This window comes from Uranotaenia lowii, chromosome 2, assembly GCF_029784155.1.
Source record: "Uranotaenia lowii strain MFRU-FL chromosome 2, ASM2978415v1, whole genome shotgun sequence".
NCBI classification, from domain to species: domain Eukaryota; kingdom Metazoa; phylum Arthropoda; class Insecta; order Diptera; family Culicidae; genus Uranotaenia; species Uranotaenia lowii.
The window spans coordinates 348,253,652-348,277,490 of NC_073692.1; the positions used below are offsets into that span (position 1 = coordinate 348,253,652).

Genomic DNA, 23,839 nt, shown 5'->3' on the forward strand with positions numbered 1-23,839 from the left:
ACATGGTAAAAAAAATTTGCACAAATTTTCTCCTTTTACGCATTTTGCCCCTTGAAAATTCTTGATTTTGACTTGAAAGCTCATTAACTGTTGATTTTTTCTGATTTTTTTTTCGGACCAAATGGTTAAGAAGTATAGGAGCCACTCTAGGATACACACGAAGTTCAAACCAATTCATCGGAGTGCAACCCTTGATCTTAAATATGGTAAAAAGTCTATGGTTATTGGGGATAACTGAATGCAGACTCTTGAAATAATGCAAAAAATCCATTTCCGGCAGGCAAAAAGTGTTGCCTGACTAGTAGACACCAAGTAAATAACTAATAATGATCAGTTCCAAAGATCGCAATCTGTGCACCGGATTTAAGAGATCAAATTCTTCGAGATGCCTTCTCATGAAAAGGTTCCAACCAGATTCCAATTGCCTTTTCCAGGTGAGTTTGTGTAAAATATCATGATTTTGCAAAGGTTTTGCTTCTGTGGTAAAAAAAAAATAAATCAATACATGACTGAAAAAAGTGTGCAAAGATAAAAAAAAATTTATGAAAAAGTTAGAACATTTCTTGAAATCATTGATAAATTTTTGTTTAATATTTTTAATATTTAAATTTTCTGGTGAACTTGGTAGGGCTAGGTGGGGTAATTATGAACAAAATTACTCAGTTTTTTATACTATCCGCTCAAACAAGTATCTCTTAAATTTTAAAATTCTGGAAAGTAACCAAAAATAAATGGCTGGTTCCCTTCTCCATTTGAGATTTTTTTTTCTTATTTTTAAGTTGCAGCTTGTGGGCGTAAAACGTTTGTTCATAATTACCCCGTTTGTTCATAATTACCCCCTTGTCTATGGGGTAATTATGAACACTGTTACGATTTTTGTTTCGTGATGACTTTTGATATTGGCTATATTCCTAGATTGAAACCCCCTCTAAACAGTGCATTGAAGTGAGATTTGTTGATTTTTTAAATTTGCTGTTGAAAAGCTATGGGCTTTTTTCAGTTTTACATAGGTGGGAGGCATCTTTTCATATAATCACAAACCCACAAATCTGAAAAAGTTATAAATTAATGTTTCAGGCTTATTTTCACGATTAGAATGGCTATCGTGATTTTAACGGTAAAAAGTGAATTTTAACCATCAACCAATGCTCAGAAAAAACGTGTTCATAATTACCCCGTATCTTGAAAAATATGGGGTAAATATGAATACTTCTTTGTGCGTAGGTGGAAATTTTTTTCAACAGAAAATCTTATCACACCACATCAAGCATCAATAACTGAACTTAAAACTTTTAAAAAGAACATTTTATCACCATTCACATTGACGAGGGAGTCAATTGATCAGACACATCTCAAAACGATTTCCGTTTCTCAGAGACATGAATTTTATTAACAGCTGTAACTACAAAATGTACATAGTTAGGTTTGCAAGTTATTACTGTAACTTATCTATAGAATGACAAACTATCACATTTGATCAGTTTTGAGATCCTACTTTGACCCTAACGGCGCTTATGGCGTTTGTTCGGAATTACCCCTTGTTCATAATTACCCCACTTAGCCCTACACAATGTTTGTATGCATCCCTCTGTCTTATTTTGAAACTTGGAGGGGTCAATCAAACCAATATATTTTCCTATTACACCGAAATATGCTCGTGTATTAAATTTCATAACAATCACTTGAAAACTGTTCCTGTTGTGTCGGAAATCGTACACTAACTTCCACCCACCAAACCGGAGTATTGTTTTTCTGTCCTTAATGCCCAAGCGGGGTAAAATGCCAACTACTTTAATTTGAAAGATTCTGAAGATTTGCGAAGTTTTAAGTGAATTCTTCTTACACAAATCTCTTCTTGAGCTTTATGCGAAAAACTGTTTTTGGGGAATTTTGTAAAATACAACTGAGGAAAACACGACTTAACCCTCTTAAAATATTAAGGAAATTGCTGACTGTTTTAAGAAAAATCTAATACATAATACATTTTACATTTAAAAAACAACAGGTGGGCTGAATTTAGCTTTGATTAGCTTAGCTTAGCTTGATTAACTACTCACATCACCTTAAACCGTAAAACCCGAAATGCATGGTTGTAGAAAATGTATGCATTACTCGTTCCAAAATCAAATGAGTTGTCTGTGAGACTCCATGCGGTACGGTTCAATTTTCTTGTTCGTCCGAGTTAGAGTGTGTGGTTGAATGGTTTTGCTTCGTTTGATTACGAGCTTGTGTGTTTTTCTGAAGATTAATCCGAACTCAGTGAAAGCTACGCAATGGCTTTTGAAATTTACCATATGGCTCGGAAAGGCAGCATCAATTAAATACGTGTGTGATAGGAGAAATGAAGGATGGGGTTATTTTATGGAAAAAATGGCTGCTCTTATTTTTGCATTTTGATTAGATTCTCCTACAATTGCTATTTATTGGTGCGAGTGAGAGAAAAGGCCTATGTGATTTGAGAAAGTGGGTAAAATTGAAAGTGGCCGCATTCTGTTTTTGTCTCGGAAAAGTGCTAAATTGTGGAGTTTTCATTGACGGAATCGGATTGGGAAGTACATCCAGGTCGTTATGGATTGTAGTTAGCTGAGCACGTTCCTTTTGGTGGCAGCGGGAATTTGGTGAGCTCTTTCCATTTTGAATATTTTCTGCTCTCTCTATCTGCTGTTATTTAGAAACGACATTGCTGTCCTAAATCAAGTCGTTTTGTTCGTCGGTTACACCAATCAAGATTGTTTAATTCTTTGTGATCGTTAAGTTATTCATTTAAACACAATTGTTCGATGAATTAATAATAATAAATAAATAAATAAATAAATAAATACCATAGTGGCGAATAGCAGAAGCTCGAATGATGAATATTCAGTTTCATTCAGCGTTGCCATCATTTCAAATTTTACCAAGTTTGACAGCAAATATGTTCAAAAGCAAATTTTGTGAATATATTTTCATTCATTTCCGCTGATAAGACATTTCACTTTAAATTATTTTATTCAGCAAGCGCTGCGAGTAACCGTTGTGTAGAAATTGTGATTTGATAATGTATTTAGATTGGATTATATAAAGATATTTTTCTTTTCCCCTTTTCAAATTTATCATATTATATTTTGTATGTTTCATATTGACTGTATTTAATATTTATCATTTTTATATTTTATCTATATATATAAAAAGCAATTTCTGTATGTTTGTTTGTTTGTTTGTTTGTTTGTTTGTTTGTTTGTTTGTCATCTATAGACTCAGCCGTTTTAAGAGCTAGAGGTCTGAAATTTGGCATGGATACTCATTAGGTCCAGGAAGGATGAAAAATGTTTTCAGATTTTTGGATGACCCCTTCTGAAGGGGGTCGTCCATACAACACAAATATTGTTTTCGCGATATTGACGTTACTTTTCGTCGGATCGTGTTGAAAATTTGCACATGAGTGTTTTGAAAGACGAGAAATCGATGGCAGTTATCAAATTTAGGGTCAGGGGTCGGCCAAAGGGGTCGTCCATATCAACTGATGAATGTTTTTGCGATATTGGCGTTATTATACACCAGATTGTGATGAAAATTTGCACATGAGTGTTTTGAGAGACGAGAAATCGATTACAGTTATCAAATTTAGAGTTAGGGGTCGGCAAAAGGGGTCGTCCATATCCACTGATTAATGTTTTTGCGATATTGGCGTTATTGTACACCGGAATGTGATGAAAATTTGCACATGAGTGTTTTGAGAGACGAGAAATCGATTACAGTTATCAAATTTTGGGTCAGGGGTCGCAAAAGGGGTCGTCCATATCCACTGATTAATGTTTTTGCGATATTGGCGTTATTATAGTTCGTATTGTGATGAAAATTTGCACATGAGTGTTTTGAGGGACGAACAATCGATTACAGCTATCAAATTGAGGGTCAAGGGTCGACCAAAGGGGTCGTCCATATTCACTGATTAATGTTTTTGCGATTTTGACGTTATTCTACATTGGATTGAGATGAAAATTTCCGGATAGGAGTTTTGAGGGACGCTCTTTTGCTTTCAGGTTTCAAATCTTGACTCAGGGGTCGGCAAAAGGGGTTATTATCTGTTCACTGTTTTTACGATATTCTCTTGACTGAGCATAGAATTGTAATGAAAATTGACACATAACAGAAAAGATAATTGATTTCAGGTGTCAAGTTTTGAATCGTGGTCAAAAAAAAGGCCGTCCATGTCAGTTGCTCACTGTTTTCGCGATATTGTCGTGATCATGATTGAGATGAAAATGTTCAGATGAGAGTTATAAACTATGAGCAATTGATTTCAGGTAGCATGTTCCATGTCAAGGGTCGGCGAAGAGGGTGTCTATATTCACTGTTCACTGTTTTCAAGTTCCTGACGTTATTTTACACATAATTTGAAAAGAAAATATGGCACAAGGGAGTTTTGAGGAACGTAAAGTTGGTTTCAATTATCGAGTTTCGGGCCATGGGACATAAAAAGAGGGTTTCATCGAAAGTTCAGTGTTTTGTGCAATAATTTTGTTAGAGGCAGTTAATTGATACCAATTTAAGTGTGAAGGTCAAGCAAAAGAGTCGTGCACATAAAGAAATAGTACATATTTCTGCCATAATGTCTAGATTTTGCAACCGATCGAGAAGAAAACACTCTTACATAAATTTTAATAAAAAGCCAATCAACCGTTTAATTAGAATTTCAAGTAATAGTAATAGTAGCAAATTTCAACACTGTTGAATTTTTCCCCAAAATTGTCGAAAGAATGTTTCGAATTCATTTTCTAAACTCAATTTGACGTACCAATGATTTAAAGCGAAACGAAGTTCGTACGGGATCAGCTAGTATCTATATATATAAAAAGCAATTTCTGTGGGTTTGTTTGTTTGTTTGTTTGTCCTCTATAGACTCAGCCGCCTTAAGAGCTAGAGAGCTGAAATTTGGCATGTATGTTCATTAGGACCAGGAATGATGAAAAATGTTTTCGGATTTTCGGATGGCCCCTTCTGAAGGTGGTCGTCCATACAAGACAAATATTGTTTTCGCGATATTGACGTTATTTTTCGTCGGATTGTGATGAAAATTTGCACATGAGTGTTTTGAGAGATGGCCAATCGATTTCTGGCATTGCATTTTGGGTCAGGGGTCGGCAAAAGGGGTCGTCCATATCAACTGTTTATTGTTTTTGCGATATTGGCGTTATTATACATCGGATTGAGATGAAACTTTGCCCATAGTAGTTTTGGATGACGAGCAATCAATTCGAGATGCTAAATAGGGAATCAGGGGTCGTCCAAAGGGGTCGTCCATATTAACTTTCAATATCTTAGTGATAATGACGTTTTCATACATCGGATTGGGATGAAAATTTGCACATAGGAGTTATTAGGGATATACAATAGATTTAACTGATCCAAATGAAAGTCAGGGGTCGGCCAAAGGGGTCGTCCAAATTGACAATTCACTGTTAAAGCGATATTGTAGTTATTATACAACGGATTCAGATGAAAATTGGCACACGAGAGTTTTGAGGGACGGGTAATCCATTTCAGGTACCAAATTCAGTGTAAGGGGTCGGCGAAGGGGGTCGTCCATATTAACCTTTCCATATTTTTGCAATATCGTCGTTATTATACATAGGATTGGGATGAAAATTTGCACACGGTAGTTTTCAGGGACGGGCAATCGATTTCAGATGTCAAATGTTTTGCCAGGGGCCGTCGAAAGGGGTCGTACACATTAATTAAATTTCCACTGTTTTCGGCAATATTGACGTTATTATGCAATGGATTGCTTAGGAAATTTGCACACGGGAGTTTTGAGGGAAGGGATTTCAGATACCAAAGATTGTATAAGAGGTCATCAAAAGCGGTTTATTTTATTGGCAAAATTTGCGTTTTTATGCAACGATCGAGTCGAAATTTATACACGGGGGTTTTCGCCACGGTCAATTGATTTTGGATTTCAAATGAAGTAGCAGACTTCAGAAAAGTGATCGTCTAATATTTTTGCGATTATTACTTAACAATGTATTCGGAAGTGCATCTGGAAAATGCTTGGCAATTGACTTTCATACAAACTGTTAATAACATATTCCAAGTTTGAAGCGAAACGGAGTTCGTATGGGATCAGCTAGTTATTTATATATTTTCCAAATGGAATGCATCTGGGGATAACCTGAAGAAACTATTGCAAGCGGAGTGGTAGCCAATCATTGCAGGTTTCTGAAGGTTGGATGCCTTCTTTCGACGAACCATCGGCCGTGGAAGCCTTCAGGCCAACCACACAGACATAGGCAGGTCGTTGCTACCGATGGGGGAACCATACATACATACATACATACATTACTTGTTCCAAATTATGATAACAAGCCCAAAACTGATGCTTCAATTTTGAACGTCAATAACGGCGCCGGCCACGTCCTAGTAGCCAATGGATAGATTGGAAGAAAAGAAAGTGATGAGAGATCTATTTTGTGCTTTGAGACCGAGGTTAACTCTGCATCCTAACAAAATAATTTTGGTAAAGAGAGGGGTTAAAGGAATTGATTGGAAGACACTTTAAACTAGTGTTATGGTGAACCATAAAAATTATTCTACTAACTCCTACTTATTACTTCCTATTGAAAGCTTTCAGTTCATTAAAAGGCATGAGTATATTAAGTTGAATGACGAATAAAATTAACTTATCGCCAAGTGCTTTTTTACCATAGTATCTTTCTCCAACATAAATTTGTTCTTCAACGCCCGCTTTTTAATCGACGCCTAGAAACAACAGGTGGGCAGAACTTCTTTATTAAAGTCACTTAATGTACGCTTTAAGATCACTTCTGCAACTTTCATGTTCGTTATTGAGTACACTCAAAGAAATATGGCAGTCCTTTCTCTCTGGTCAGCTAATATTTAACTTTCAAAGCCTTCATTTAAGTTACGCGTTTTTTGGTTGCTTGAAGAGTTTCCGTTTCAGGAAAAAAAATTAACAATTTTAAAATAATACAAATTTAGTTTTATATGATGTGACTTTTTAAAATGTTCTATCATATTTCATAATTCACGAAATGGGGGAAACGATTTACAAAAAAGCAAGAAAGCAATGGACTTTTTGTGACTTTTAAATCACGTTTTAAGTAGTTTTGTGCACTTTCTGTGACTTTACGTACATTTTACGTACATTTTTACGTACATATTTGCTCTTTTTTTGTGACTTTCAATCCATTTTGAAAACTTCTGGAACACTCAAGACGATTCGATAGCATGTTCTTTTCGGAAGTAACTTTTAATGCCCATAATAAATTGGTTGCTCGGGTATGCAGTCTATACCCAAACTTGAAGGGAGGATGTTGTATTAGGTTTGATGAAAAAAGTTCTGAAATTTGGGTGTTCTAGAGGCTCCATGCACTTTGAAATGAATTTTTTTTTTATGTCAAAACTTGTTTGTGTTTTAAATTTGAACAAAATAGCTTACAAAATAAATTATCTTATTAATCGCAGCGCACTAAATTGGACTGCGCACTCATGACTGCGACATTTGTGCGAACTCGTACATTTATGCGACCTGTCAAATCAGTGTACACGCTAACTTTTGGCTACCCCTTAAAGGCGTTAAATTGACCCGTTATTGAGAACCTTCGTGATCTGTCAAATATCGGGTCAATATATCGGATCAAAATTACCCTTTATTTTGAAAAGCTTGAGTCCAGTCATTAAGGGTAGTCTTGGAACTTTGTAAGCTTTTGAATTTAAATTGCTCTTGTGAAAATTTACCTCTGCAAGAGGAACTGAACTGGATGAGGAGGATTCGGTAAGTTTTTCAACGAATTTGTTCTCAATCATTAAATAATAATAAATATAAAAATATTTTCCAACAGATTGTCCCGTAGCAAGTTGAAGGAAAACTGCGGAAACTATGTGGGAGCTACGGACATGTGGATGATTAAAAGTCTCTTCCAGTCTTTGGCTGGTTGTAGGGTGAGTTCATTTAAAACAATTAAATTAAAAGTAAAACCAAATAATATAAAATTTAAATGAATTTCAGAATTCGATTCCGTCCTCATGTTGAAGGTCCAACTTTGTGTGTCCCCACAAGCAGCCAAATTGGGACATTGAAAAATACGCAAAAGATTTTTTAAAATTTTGCTAGTGATACTTAATTGGAAAATAAATAATTTTTATCATCTAATTGTATATTTCCTTGCATGAAACATGATTGGCTCTGTCACTTGAAACTGCTCACATCCCTCAATCGAGCTCTTTCAAAATAAGGGGTAGTTTTGACCCGCTACAACCGTTATCATGCTGAGTACCCCTTAAAGGGTAAAGGGACTTAATCCTGAAAAAGGAGTTCTCCCAGTCTTATTGAATAACGGGTCAAAAGTATTCGTTAAGGGGTAGCCAAAAGTTAGCGTGTAAAATCTGTCGGAGTTCTACACGCTAACGTCTTTTCAGTCAACCTTTGTACGGATAACTGCGACCGCAAAACATTGCACGAAATCCAATTTCCAGTGAAAGAGATTATATTACGTCAAAAATTGTCTGGATTTAAGATTTGATCAACTTCATCATCAAAATTATTCAAGTTTTTCTCTATTTTACATCGATTTTCAATAAGACAAAACCATTTAAATAGATAAATTTACTTTTTTTAGTGAAATAACACGGAGAGTAAAGTATAGTTTTTTCAACAATACTCAGTTTCTATTGAACTATATTTCTGATTGATTCTCGACTAACTGTTCTCTCGGATTGAAACGTGCATTCAATTATAAATATAGTAAAATTTAGTTATATCATATGATTGGTTTTATACATTTATCTATAGATATTGTATGTTCAACTATATCATATGGTTGACTTTTTGTATTCAATAATAATTAAAAAAAAAAACTGAACGGAGCTCACCATTCAACTTTTGGGTATACGCACCCAACCTTAGATGCTAATTCCTAAACGTCCACTATAGGTTCTTCTTTGAACCTATCCCCGCAACCATCAGTTGAGCCGGGAACGGTCACCTAGCTATGGTTTCACTTCTCAGGAACTTACAATTTCTTCCTGGAGCTACGGATGAAGCTGGAAACACCGTCTGGTGATTTTTATTACGGACGATTGATTCGGTCCGCATGCTCCCGGAAATTTTTCCTCGAATTCCCCGGAAAACATTTGCCTGGCCGTCGTTTGTCCACAGAAAAGTTTTTGTTGCGGTTGAATTTATCATTTTTTTTTTATATTTTTGCGCTTCACTCATATGAACGAATACACAAATTGTTGTTAAAATCAAGGCTATTGAAGAAATCAACAATATAAATAGTTGAATCTATTACATTTATCGTTGAATATAAATAGTTGAATCTATTATATTTATCTTTGAGAGCTAAAATTCTATCATACAATTGTAGTTGAATCTATCATATTTACAGTTGAATCAATAATACCATTATGGTTGAATCTGTTATATTCATAGTTGTTTGCGTAATGTCAATCAGCAGTTTGTATATTTATAGTTGAATGTCTAAAATCAATCATACAATTGTGGATGATTGTATCATATTCACAGTTGAATCAATTATACCATTACAGTTGAATCTAAATATTATAATCATAGTTGATTGAGTAAGATCAATACGAAGTTTGTAGTTGAATCTATTATATTTAAAGTTGAATTAAATGTTCGGAACACTCGAGAAAAGCAATCAGGATTCAGAGGCTAATCAATGTTGATCAAAATACTTGATGATCAATTTTGAATGTCTCTCCCACAATCATTCACTAACTTCTATCCTCACAACATTATTTATAATGTAGAGAAATGAATCCAAATGTGTAAGTGGAAATTTCAGGGACTAGACAAGATTAGAATTAATGTAAACTGCGACCCAGTTTAAAAATAGAAATAAGGCGATGCCAAACACCGAATTTGGTTGGATATCCAGATACGGCAAACGCTCCATTTCTCATCATAAGTGACAACCCGTTCAGTATATGAGAAGGCAATGCAAATCTTGCCGTGCCTAAAATGTCCAAATTTGAGTCCAACTACCGTTAGTTGAAATAATGGGAATAGAAATAGACTACGAAAATGATGATGATCACATGGGAAAACAATTCCTTTCATTCCGATAGACATCGAAACTCGACCAGTATAACTTTCATACGCCAGGTTGTCTCCTGTAACAGAATGTAAATACATGTGCCCCGGAGAGGCGCAAGATATAAGTTCAAGCCCCACCGTGAGACAAGGCGAATTTTTTTTCACATGTTTTTCAACATTAATTTTCATCTTGTCTAGTCCCTGAAATTTCAACTTACACAGTTGGATTTATTTCTCTACAAAAAAGTTTCGCTGACTGAATGTTTGAGTCAAGACCTATCTCTGGGTTGCAGTTTAAACATTGTTTATAATGTTCGTTATTGATAGACGATCATGAATGTTTCAGAAGTACAATCTGAAGGAATACTAGGACCACATGTATGTATGTATGTATGTATGTAGTTGAACCCACCAGTGGCTGATAGGTCTTTCGACCCGAGGCGGTACGGGAAGTCTCGATCGCACATTCAAATATTGTTCATGCTTAACTCATGAACAATAATTGCAGCACTACCAAGGGGTCCGTTACCACTGGTTTGGGACAGGTTTAGCTCATCTTACTCCCTTCCAACTGTTCGAACAAATAAAGATTTCTAAAAAGGTTCTAAAGTATCCTTATCAGAATTCCAAATTTGACGAGATACTCCGGCTGGCTTGAACCCACAATCCATTGTATATCAGTTTTCCGATCGTTCAATGCCCTGTCCAACCCCCCACGAATCCCCTTGAATAGAGTTAAGCTATTTTAAATATATGAATATAAAAAAATACACATTTTTAAAATCTTACCTCTTTACCATTTAAAAGGATACTTATTTTATACCATGAACTATTTGCTCTCATTTGTTGTTTAAAAAGTAATAATTCACATTTACGCAGCTTTTCTTTATCAGCTATCCAGTTAATAAACTCAAAATCTAAATACTTGATACTAATTTATAAAAATTGTATAGAGGTTGTCGAAAAAATGTTCCATTCAAACATCTCGTATTGAACGATGGTGTGAAGAAAAAAAACATAAAAGATAGTTTTGTACATAATTTTAACAATCAAAGCAATCGAAGCCTGTTGGGATGACACCAGCTTCTAGAAACAGACTTTACGATATCTATCCGGGACAACGTTGACTATACGATGTGGGCATAATCAATGTGTTAAACATAATAAAAAAATACAGCAGCCAAAGCCACGTTCACTTATGAGAGTGAAAATGTTCATGGATTAGCAAAAGATCGGAATGCTCTCACCAAATTTTCGGGCGTTTGTCGTCCTTGCCCCCGATGTTTTTCGCATTATGGCAGTCATTTTCATCGAATTCTCTTCTTTTTGAACACCTCAAATCACATGAACGTTTTTTTTTAAATCACCACACACATTGTTGATTCCGGCTCTGGGAGAGTTAGGAGATGTTCCGGCTTCTCTTTAGAAGTTGGGAACGATTGTTGTGGGACCGATTTCTTCCAGCAGGTCACGACTCAAACGAGGTTAGGTTCGGTGTGAACAGGCTTCAACTGTAAATAGTTTTATTTTTAGGTACAATCACTAATGTAATTAGTTAGGTTTACTTACAAATTTCGGTTTAGATTGTAGGTTATCAAATTGTAGGGTGAATTGTAGGGTAACAAATTGTAGATATGTGAGAACTAGAATAACAACGATTTTAGCAAACTTATTAACTTAGGTAGGTTTAACAATTTTCAAATAAATCTCACCGATATCGATTCTATTCTAATTAATTCAATAATCGAATCGTTGGAATTATGTGGTAGATGTTAGGCACTATAATAGATTAACAAATTATAATTTATATACTTCAAGAATTTAGAAATATTAGAAAATTTACTAAAAAACAAACGTGGTGATCCGCTCAGATGAAGGAAGAAAGTGAAAGAGTGACGTTTGTTTTTCATCTTCCATCTCATTCCCTGCTGGTTGTCCCTTGTGGCGCTTTCTGCTCGACTGAGGAAGGGTTGCCAGCCTTTCCGTCAGCAACATCATCCCCCCCGTAACGCTGATCGTCTGAATGGTCGGGATCAGCTTTACCGTCTTTCGCCACATCTAGTATAGCCAGCTTTGCCACCGCCCTTTTAATGAGCCCCCCTTTCGAAGTCTGTACCAACGCCCTCCTGACTCTACCATCAGCCCCCGGAAGTAACTTGACAACCCGGCCCCGAACCCAATTGTTCCTCTTCGACTCATCGATGATAACGACTAGGTTCCCTTCGGCTATTGGCGGCACCTCCTCAAACCATTTGGTGCGGCGAGTAAGCGTCGGCAAGTATTCTTGGATCCATCGGTGCCAGAAGATGTCCAACTGTTGATTTACCTGCCCCAGGGTTGTGCGTAGTGCGTCCACGACGTTGGTTGGCTGGGCGGTAGGCGGTTTTATGCCCTTTGAACTGCAGTGAAGAAAGTGGTTTGGAGTGAGGGCTTCGCTTTCGTTCGACTCCAAAGGCATGTACGTCAGTGGTCTGGAGTTCACCATGTACTCGGCGTCGATGGTCAAGGTCAACAGCGCTTCGTCGTCTAAACTTCGTTCTCCGTTGGCCGCTTCCATTGCAGTTTTGATGGACCTCACCATTCTTTCCCACGAGCCGCCCATGTGGGGGGTGCCTGGTGGGATGAAGACCCATTTGGTAGTGGTAGTAGTGAACGTCGTGGCTAGATCATCGTGAACTGCTTTCATCTGCTCTTGTAGAACTCGCGAGGCTCCGTAGAAGTTGGTGCCATTGTCGGAGTGGATTTCAGCAGGAGGTCCTCTGCGCCCGATGAACCGTCGGATGCTCATGATGCAGGACTGCGTGGACAAATTGTGGACAACTTCTACGTGGACCGCTCGTATCGTCAGGCAGGTGAAGAGCGCTACCCACCTCTTGACCTGGCTTCGGCCGACTTTGACTGTTAGAGGTCCGAATAAGTCCAAACCGACGAAAGTGAAAGGACGCACTAATGTTGCCAGCCGTGGCGTGGGGAGTGCAGCCATTCGAGGAACACGAGGAAGGACTTTCTTCACCTTGCACCATTGGCAGTTGCGTACGATCCTTTTGACGACGACTCTTACCTTGGGGATGTGATAAACCTGGCGGAGCTCGTTAACCACTGTCTCGGAGTTTGCGTGAAAATGCTGTTCATGGAAACTGGCAACGATGAGTTCCGTCAGCCGGTGGCATTCCGGTAAAATGATAGGGAATTTCATTGACCAAGGTATATCTACCGCAGCTTGAAGACGACTGTCAATCCGCAGCATTCCCTTTTGGTCTACGATTGGAGAAAGTTTGTAGATAGAGCTGGAACGATCCACTGTCGGTAATTGTTCTCGAGATTCGTTGGTGCAATTCAGAGCGGTCATTTCTATTGGATAACACTGCCACTGCGTCATCACTACCATCCAGTCGTGAGCGGTTTCTAGCTCTTCTTGCGATAGTGTTCCGATATTTTTCTCTTGCTTCTGCGTTGTTCTCTTCAAGTTCTCTTTGTATCTAAAGACGTAGGCCATTGCCCGAAGCGCGCGTTTCCATTTAGAAAAGCGGAACAAGTTGATAAGAGCTGGAAACATTAGAACTGCTTGGTGAACGTGAACTGGTCGGAGCTCTATTTCGACGGGTAAACAAGGTGTGGGTGTTGATGGCCAGGCTTCTTCCGACTGCTGCAAGAACTGTGGTCCTTGAAACCAGGTGCTGCTTAATTCGAGCTGAGGGCCCTTACCCCATTTAGTGGCTAAATCGGCTGGATTCCGGTCACTGGGCACCCAACGCCATTCTGCTGGATTAGTTTCGGTAAGAATGTGTCCAATACGCAGAGCTACGTACTTTTGGTAGCGTCGGCCATCCGAGTTAAGCCAGGCTAGAACTGTTCGTGAGTCAGACCAGAAAATCCTATTACGAATGCATATTTGGTGGTTTTCAGCAACGAAATTGGCGAGATTGACTCCCAATACAGCGGCTTGTAGTTCCATCCTGGGTATTGATGTTGGTTTCAATGGGGCGACCTTCGTTTTTGCTGCTACGAGAACTACAGATGCCATGCCATTCAAGTTGGTGGTTCTGAAATACGCCGCTGCTGCATAGGCATCTTCGCTAGCGTCGACAAAGATGTGCAGTTCAAGTCGGTGATACAGGGCTGCACTAGCGGTAGAGAAGTAGCAACGAGGAAACTGTAGTTTTTGGATGTTCGGGAAAAGAGCGGTCCATTGCTGCCATCGGTGGAAAATATTGTCTTCTATCCGCTCGTCCCACTGAATACCCGATCGCCAAATTTCTTGGAGGATGATTTTCCCTAGACAGCAGGCCAAGAGGATCAAAAAGGCTCATGAGACACCTCAAAACTTGTCGTTTCGTTGGAGCGGAAGGTGACGACATCGCTGCCTTAAGTTCTGCTGGTAACTCGGTATGGAATCCAAGAACGTCTTCTCGCGGTCGCCATAGCAATCCCAAGACGCGTTCGATCTTGTCGATCTCAATGCTAAGTGATTTGGTCTCTATCGAGGCGGTTTGTCCTAGTTTCTCCAATATCTGTGGCCGGTTGGAGCGCCATTCGTGGAGTTGAAACCCAGCACGGGAGTGAATCGTTTGAACTTGGAGAGCTACTTGTTCGGCTTCTTCAAGCTGCTCAAAGCTGTCGTAGTAATCGTCCACGTATGTCCCATGCATAATTCCGTTCACTGCTCTTGGAAATTGATCAACGAAGTCCGCAGCGTTCCGGTTCTTCACGTATTGTGCAGAGGCAGGTGAGCATGTTGATCCGAAGGTTGCGACGTCCATGACGAAAGTTTCAGCGGGTTTTCCGGGGTCCTCGCGCCACAGAAAACGTTGAGCATGGCGATCTTCTTTACGAATGGCTACTTGGTGGTACATTTCTTTAATGTCGGCTGAAATAGCTACCTGGAACTGGCGGAACCGGAACAGAACTGAGGGAAGAGAGGTTAGTTGATCTGGACCCTTCAGAAGCATGGAGTTCAGCGACACACCGCATACTTTGGCCGCAGCATCCCAAATCAGCCGAACCTTGCCTGGCTTCCTCGGGTTTGTTACAGCTCCCAGTGGCAAGTACCACACGCGTCGAGGATCTCCAGTGGCTAACTCCTGCTCCGTGGCCCGATGTGCGTAGCCCTTTGTTACGTAACCGTCGATCTGCTTAACAAGATTTTCTCGAAGTTCTGGATCTCGCTGCATCCGACGCGCAAGACAGGCCGATCGCTTTTCTGCCATTGAGTAGCTTTCTGGCATCTCGAAGTGGTCGAATCTCCAAAGTAGCCCCGTCTCGTACCTATTTCCAATGCGCTTGGTTGTTGCCTCGAGAATCTTAAGAGCTCGCTGTTCTTCCCTTGGGATCAACTCGATAGTTGGCTTTGGAGGGATGTTTTCTGTGCTGAAGAAATCTTTGACCAAGGAGTGGAGAGAATCATCACTAGAACATTTGCACTGGGGGACGTTGAGTGTTGAACTTTTCTGACTTTCCGACGATCCACCAAACAAGCACCACCCTAGCCTCGTCTTCACTGCAACCGGTTGTTCGGTTCGTCCTTCACGAAGTTTCAAAGGAGCGATGAGGTGCAGGTTGTCGATGCCAATGAGTAGCTTCGGAATTGCCTTTGTATAGCTTTTGATTGGAAGCCCCCGAAGATGAGGACAATCTGCTGCGATTCGTTCAAAATCCAGGCTTTGTTGAGAAAGAGAAAGATGCCTGACTGAGCGCGCATTGCGGAGTTGCATGGGCTTGCCTTGACCCGATGAAATACTGAGCTGCACAACTTCCGAGTTCTTCTCGACACGAGACACATTGCCCGTCCACGTCAAGCAAAGCGGCTGCTTTACACCCTCGATGTTCAGCTGCTCCAACAGGCTCTCGTCGACCATAGTGAGCGATGATCCATCGTCCAAAAAGGCGTAGGTGTTTACTACAGCGTCATTGCCGTACAGGGTGACTGGAACGATTTTGAATAGCAAAGAATGTGATGAACTACGGTGGCTATGATTCTCCATGGACACAACAGGGCTGGCGTTTGAAGAGGAATGCGCAGGAGGATTGTGAAGAAGCGGATGATGACGACTGTTGCAACCATCGACCCCACAGCAACCGGGAACACGGCATGGCCTTCGGCCGTGAGAGTTGAGACAGTTACGGCACAATCCTTGGTTCTGCACGAAGCGCCAGCGGCCTTCGACGTCGAAGCTCTGGAACACCACACAATCCTTCAGTCGATGTTGTTCTCCACCACAGGCTAGACACAATTTTCTCGGTTCCTCAGGCACTCGTACTTGTGTTTCCGTATGAGCGTTAACATTTCCTCGCTTCATTTTCCGCTTATCTTCACTATAGAATTCACTACTACCATTATATAAAGTTACCCGACTCGCGAAACGGGCTAGACGAGAAATGAATTCATTAAAATCTCCCAAGTTTTCGTCCGAAAGATTTTCAATGAATTCAGCCCATTGAAGTTGATAACATGTTGGAAGTTTGTTGACAAGATGGCTGAGGAGTGTGGGGTTGTTGAGGTGAGAGGTTTGACCAGCTGCCTCCAAATGATCACATAAACTTTGTACTACCATACCGAATTCAATCAACGTATCTAGTTTGTCGGCTTTTGGGGAGGGAACAGAGCGCACTTTCTCGAGGAGCATATTGATAAGCAGCTCAGGGCGACCGAAAGTAGATTTAAGGGTTCTTATTATGTAAGGAACTGCTTGGGGGAGGTGTAAGCGGCTGCGCACACAATTTAAAGCAGCGCCTTTCAAGCAACGTTGGAGTCGGAATAAGTTTTCAGTAGGGCTATATCCACAAGCAATCGTAGAGCTTGTGAAAAAAGTTATAAAAGCTGGCCAATCAGCTGGATCGCCCGAAAAGTTGGGCAAATCTCGGGACATAACTTGGCGGGCTGCCATTTGTGAGGGCGTTGGTGTATAGATGGGCAGACTATTCATAATTTGGGCGGTTTCTGAGGGACTAAGTCCCAATTGATCCATTAAGGAATCTAGGGGCTCATATCCATTAAGATTTTCAGATGGTTCAGGCTTACCTGGGCGTGGCTGCTTTTGATTACCTTGGATCTCAGTATTCCTACCATGGGCTGCTGAAGAGACCGCTGTGAGAGGGGCTGGCAGCGGATCGGGGACCACTGCTAGGGGAACAGGCAGTGACCTGGGGAAGTACGACCCGGGGGGTGGTACCATCGATTGCCTCGACACCTGTTGTTCCACGAAAAACTGTTTCGGCGGTTGTTTGAGAGCGTCGCTTTTTGGATAGGCACCGGTTTTCCCAACAGGAATCGGATCAGCATACTCATTCGACCAGTGACACGACGGTGGCAGCGACCTCGAAGCAGGTTTCGCTGGTTTCGTGCCTTTAAAAACGATGCGTTGTGGAGTCGAGAAATCCGGGGGACAGAGGAGCTCCTTTCCAGGCAAGAATGTTGTTGGTTGTTCTTCTAGGTTAAGATTTCCCACCTCTCCAGAAGCTGCCGGAAGATTTTCGACCCAGTCAGCTGTTTTTTGCTTTACAGCCGACCGACTGACGTGACTGCGTACACTGCCTTCTTGAGATTCAAGCTCTAATTGTTCCAGTTGATTTTTTTGTTTTATATCCAGGTAGCGCTTCTCCGCGTCCAACTCCTTTTTTTCCGCATCCAACAACTTTTTTTCCAATGTTCGCTTTTCCTCCAGTTGCTTTAATTTTAGATCCGCGCGACGAGCTTTAGATGAAGCAGCATTGGAAATGATACGAGACGATGCAGGCCTGCATCCAGGGCAAAGCCAGGGGCGCGACTCTACACCGGGAGTAACCTGCGCACAACTCTGATGCCACCACAACCGACATGAATCGCAAGACACCATGGGGCCGGCATCATCCGGACGATCACATGCTTGGCAGTTGAAATCCTCCTTGCTGAAGGTAATAACAGCTGCTGATTCACTTTGGTTTCCTTCTGCCATCGTACCACGAAATTTTTGAAGTGTTGATTCCGGCTCTGGGAGAGTTAGGAGATGTTCCGGCTTCTCTTTAGAAGTTGGGAACGATTGTTGTGGGACCGATTTCTTCCAGCAGGTCACGACTCAAACGAGGTTAGGTTCGGTGTGAACAGGCTTCAACTGTAGATAGTTTTATTTTTAGGTACAATCACTATTGTAATTAGTTAGGTTTACTTACAAATTTCGGTTTAGATTGTAGGTTATTAAATTGTAGAGTAATGAATTGTAGGGTAACAAATTGTAGATATGTGAGAACTAGAATAACAACGATTTTAGCAAACTTATTAACTTAGGTAGGTTTAACAATTTTCAAATAAATCTCACCGATATCGATTCTATTCTAATTAATTCAATAATCGAATCGTTGGAATTATGTGGTAGATGTTAGGCACTATAATAGATTAACAAATTATAATTTATATACTTCAAGAATTTAGAAATATTAGAAAATTTACTAAAAAACAAACGTGGTGATCCGCTCAGATGAAGGAAGAAAGTGAAAGAGTGACGTTTGTTTTTCATCTTCCATCTCATTCCCTGCTGGTTGTCCCTTGTGGCGCTTTCTGCTCGACTGAGGAAGGGTTGCCAGCCTTTCCGTCAGCAACACATTAGCTCTTCTGGACAAAACAAGGATGTTTTTCTTTTCTTTTAAATTTCAATTTAATTTTCATACACAACGCGGAACAGAAAAAAAACACGACCGAACCCTTACAAGGCCTACTCCGAATCTGAAGGAATACTAGGACCACATGTTTAAAAAAGCTGTAGCACATGCTGGACAGTTCATTGCGGTTACCTTTTAGTAACGATTTCGTCCTTCTACGAAAAGCGAAAAACAAACAAATATTTGGTAGCCTCCACAGATCGCTAAAAACTGATACCTATCAGTAGTTATCCTAGAAGGTTGAAAAATATCAAAGAAGCCAATCATCATCAAGACGTTGAGTTGAAGACGTTGAAAAATTGACTGCTTCGATTTTTTGACTCTGAATGCAGTAAAGCATGGCTCAGCAACTACATTTCGATGATTGGTAGAACAAGCGGAAATAATGTGTGCAATTGACGTATTTTTCTCCGTAAAATGATATTACTGGATCAAAACTTCCCAACAAACATGAAATCCTATCAGAAATGATAACTTAAGTCGTTTACAATGGTGTTGCGAATCGAAATTCCAACTGCATAGCGAAAAGAGCGTATAAAATGCCGTCTTAAGTCAGTTTAAATCGGAATAGTCCGCCATGTTTGTAAATTTTTTGAAATGAGTTTCCTTCTTCGTGGGCTTCAAGTGAGAAATCATCATCATGTTCTCTCTACAATTAGCCAATTGAGCAACCAGGAATTGAGTAATATTGACCAATGAGAGAACTACAAAATGTTGTCGCTGGCTACGGTGTTAAGGTATGAGAGCAAAATTTTGCACTCTCTTGCATTCTTCCGATAGGTACGAATAATATAATATAATTTTATATAATTTACTTACAACATAAGGGCAAGACTGAACAAGACAGAGGACATCAAGACGATTTCTAAAGTACCATGCATAAACATCGGCTGGTAGGTTTGGAGCTTGTAGTTGAAAGCAACATTTGGGTACACTCCATGCCTTAGAAGGATAGGAACATCAATCTCTGCGTAAAGCTTAGTGGGTTGATTGCTAGATTTAGCTTTAGTTTAGCTTTACACATTTCCAAATCCGTAAATTTGTATGATTGATCTTGGCAACAATTCAGCTCATCCGAATGGTGTCCGTGTACGTGAACTGATGGGGTACAAAAATAAACTATCAGCTAAAACAGAGATCCCATGGTGATCGGCTCTTAGAGCACTGCATGCTCGGTGAATCCACGTAATGATTCCAATTTGAATAATTGTGGTGATTGTTATCCCGTGGTAAATTGAGTTGAGGTCATCTGAAAAATTCATGTTCAGATGCATTTCACTGCTTTATTATAGGAGGATGCAGAAGGGAATTATGCCGAAAAGATTTCGGGTTGCCAGAAAAAAAAAAATCATGTGACCCGCTTATATTGCTCTTTACAACCTCGAGACCAACAGAATCGGGCTCTGTAAGCGGTGAATCCAGCATCGCCAATTAAATATAATCTTGAACCATAGATTCATTAGAGGTCCTTGAATCCGAATTGCATGACTCAGGATACACACCTATGGTTTGTTCTCAGGGAATCCTGAAAGTGACATACAGTACCGTTCATAATTGTAAAGAAATTGGGAGCACGCAAACTGTCACTTCGACTTTGAACTTCCATAACTTTTTACTCTGATGATATTTTTTGATCAAATTTTTTGCGTTAGATAGATCAACTATCACACTATTATATTACAAAATTTGAGCTTCCTAAAGTTTGTGTGGCCTGAGATACAGGAATTCTACGAAAATCGGACTTTTTGGACTTTTCTCATTTAAACTGCAATATCTTTGAAACTACGCTATATTTTTTATTGAAATTTTGCAGAGTAATTGTTGAAATATAAAGCTAGCATGTCTGAAGTTTAAGAAAAGTTCTATCGATGAGATCAAAAGTTACGTGAGGTGCAATATTTCGGGCATGAACCTAGAAATGCGATTTCTATAGAATTTTGGACGATTCATGAGAACAATATCGTTTCCATCCAAAAATGTCTGGCAAAAGCTATGAAGAAAAGAAAAAATGGAATAAATGATCCATTTGTGTTTTGAAATCAGAATCTTGCGATATTGTTGTGATTTTTCGGTTGAAATAGATTTACAGGTTGTTAAACAGGGAATATGATTTTCCTATGAAAACATTCGTCCAAAATTCTATAGAAATCGCATTTCTAGGTTCATGCCTGAAATATTGCTCCTCATGTAACTTTTGATCTCATCGATAGAACTTTTCGAAAATTTCAGACATGCTAGCTTTATGTTTCAACAATCACTCTGCAAAATTTCAATAAAAATGTAGTGCAGTTTTTGAGATATTGCAGTTTGAATGAGAAAAGTCCAAAAAGTCCGATTTTCGGAGATTTACTGTTTCTCAGGCTACACAAACTCCAGAAAGTTAAAATTTTGTGATATAATAGTGTGATAGTTGGTCTATCTAACGCAAAAAATTTGATCAAAAAATATCATCAGAATAAAAAGTTATGGAAGTTCAAAGTCGAAGTGACAGTGCGCGTGCTTCCAATTTCTATACAATTATGAACGGTACTGTATGTTTAGACCGAGATTTTGGTCGATAATGCTATTTTCAAATACAGGTTTGGCACACCTGAATTTTTCGTTCCAATTTTTGTAGAAATTTGCACCCAATTCTGCGAACTAATTCGCAATTCGTCGGTTGTAGGACAGAATAGGTCATCATTTGGTTTCTAATACTGTCGACTTATTTGAAAATTTCTTCCGGAGTACCATGTTCACATTCTCATGATGAAAACGGTTCAACCAAAAGTGTCTCGAAGAAGCAGGGATGTATTTGAAAAAAAAAAAAACATATCAGAGATGGCGTTCCTGGATTCAAAGCGATCGTTTTTGAAGAGTGACTGGCGAAAAATTTATCTGGAGTAACACGTCTACAATATTTAATGCTTATGATAAAACTTGGTCTTCAGATTTCATCGCTGTTAAATAGAATTGCTTCTTTCTATCGAATATAAAAGTGTTTCAAAAATTCATCGCATTTAGAAATCATTTTCATTTTTGACTTCATGGTTTTAAATATGCTGCTATCGTTAACAAAATGATTTGTAAATATATGAAACCAGGTCAACTTACAAGTTTTAGCTAAGCTACCAATCTATCAGGGGCGTAGACGAACTGCCGCCTTTGGGTCGACTGGATCCGAACAGTTGTGCACGGAAAAGAGTAACATTTTCCAGATTATAATAGTGGATATCGATCCGATAGTCACCAGCTGGAACGGCGATCGGGAGATTCTTCTCTTCCAGATAGAAATCCATCAGCTTGTAGGTTCGGTTCTAGAAAATCAACGAGTTCACTGATTTAGAGTTTTGGTTAGGGGATGACAAACGATACTTACACCATAGGGACACGGATGAACAAGATCCGGGACTATGTCTACCATTGATTTGTACAGATATTCACCCAACGGATTCATGCCGGAGCCAATGGATGCCTGCAGCTCGCAAACTTCCATGAGACCGTGCATCAGCATCGGTGTGTAGGTAGAGAGTTTATAGTTGACCACAAAATGAAGGTATACCCGATGTATGAGAATGGGTACCTCCGTTTCCAGGTACAGTCTTGTGGGTTGATTGCGGAAAAGTTTGACTTTACACATTTTTAAAGTCGTTAATTTCCAGGGTAGGTCCAGGCATACTATACGCGTCAGCCGAATGGTGTAGGCTCTTGATTTGTTATGTGACGGCATATCAAAAAACCCTGCCAGAACTAAAGTGACACTAGAAAAAACGGTTAGCAAAAACACTATTCTCATGATGCACAGTGTTCTCCTAGGTACTACTTGTTTTAAGCCGGCAAACAAGAGTTGCAATGCTCGTCAACGAAGGAATTGCAATCAATAAATAACTTTGGTTATAGATCAAGATTGGTCAATTACTTGTTTTAATATTCAGATGCATTTACCGGCTTTATTACCGTAGGTTATCGATTGCGTGACTGCTAAAATTCAATCTTATCTGTCATACAATCTTTTTTGTTATGCAGTTTTTTTTCCTAGCCGAAGAGGGAGAAAGAGCCGCCGCCAATGGAGATATCCGATTACTTTATGACATTTCTCGCCGCCTCAGTGGTGCAAGGACTAATGCAAGAATGCCGCTGAAAGACCGAGCAGGTCAGTTATTGACCGATCGAACAGATCAGCTCAAACGATGGACTGAGCACTTCGAACAACTCTTCCAAGTCACGAATAGCGATGGCCAACAAAACCCGCAGCTCGAAGCGCCAACAGTAAGTCGCATTAATGGCGTCAACTCGGAAGCGCCCTCGCTGGCTGAAATAGAAGCGGCAATCAAAAACATGAAATCCAACAAAGCACCTGGGATCGATTGCATCCCTGCTGAAATGCTGAAAGCCGACCCTGCCCTATCAGCACAAATGTTGCACCGTCTTTTCGCTGACATCTGGGATACTGCAACATTCCCGGCCGACTGGATGCAGGGTATCCTTGTAAAGGTCCCGAAGAAAGGAGACCTGACAGAGTGCGGTAACTGGCGAGGCATAACGTTGATCTGTACAACCCTCAAAGTACTCTGCAAAGTGATTCTGAACAGGATCCAGGAGAAAATAGATGCTACACTCCGACGGCAACAAGCTGGATTCCGATCCGGACGATCATGTGTGGACCACATCACAACGCTACGAATCATACTGGAACAAATCAACGAATTCCAGGACTCTCTTCTGCTGGTGTTCGTTGATTTCGAAAAAGCATTCGACCGACTTAACCATGAAAACATCTGGGCGGCTCTAAGGCGACGAGGGGTCCCAGAGAAACTAGTCCATCTCATCGAAGCACAGTATGAGGCATTTTCGTGCAAGGTCTTGCACGACGGTGTCTTGTCCGAACCAATCCCGGTAACTGCTGGAGTGAGACAAGGATGTATTCTATCACCGCTACTTTTTCTAATCGTAATGGATGAGATTCTGATTGGATCGATTGACTGTGCACCGAACCGAGGATTGCCGTGGAATCCTTCAACAATGGAGCAACTGAACGACCTTGACCTGGCTGACGATATTGTTTTGCTAGCCCAAACACAACCAGATATGCAGAGCAAACTCGACGACCTCACCGAAAGTTCCAAGGCAGCAGGTCTCAAAGTCAATGTTGGAAAGACCAAGTCGATG

At 39.9% G+C, this 23,839-nt stretch overlaps 1 protein-coding gene across 1 annotated transcript; it reads right to left on the bottom strand.

The window, feature by feature from the left end:
• Positions 1-11,978: 11,978 nt before the first annotated feature.
• On the bottom strand, positions 11,979-17,991 carry LOC129743051 (uncharacterized). Its single transcript, XM_055734992.1, has 3 exons — positions 17,079-17,991; positions 14,378-16,424; positions 11,979-14,184 (listed from the first exon to the last, which is right to left on the bottom strand). The coding sequence occupies exons 1-3, from the start codon at positions 17,989-17,991 to the stop codon at positions 11,979-11,981; spliced, it is 5,166 nt and encodes a 1,721-aa protein (XP_055590967.1).
• Positions 17,992-23,839: the final 5,848 nt, after the last annotated feature.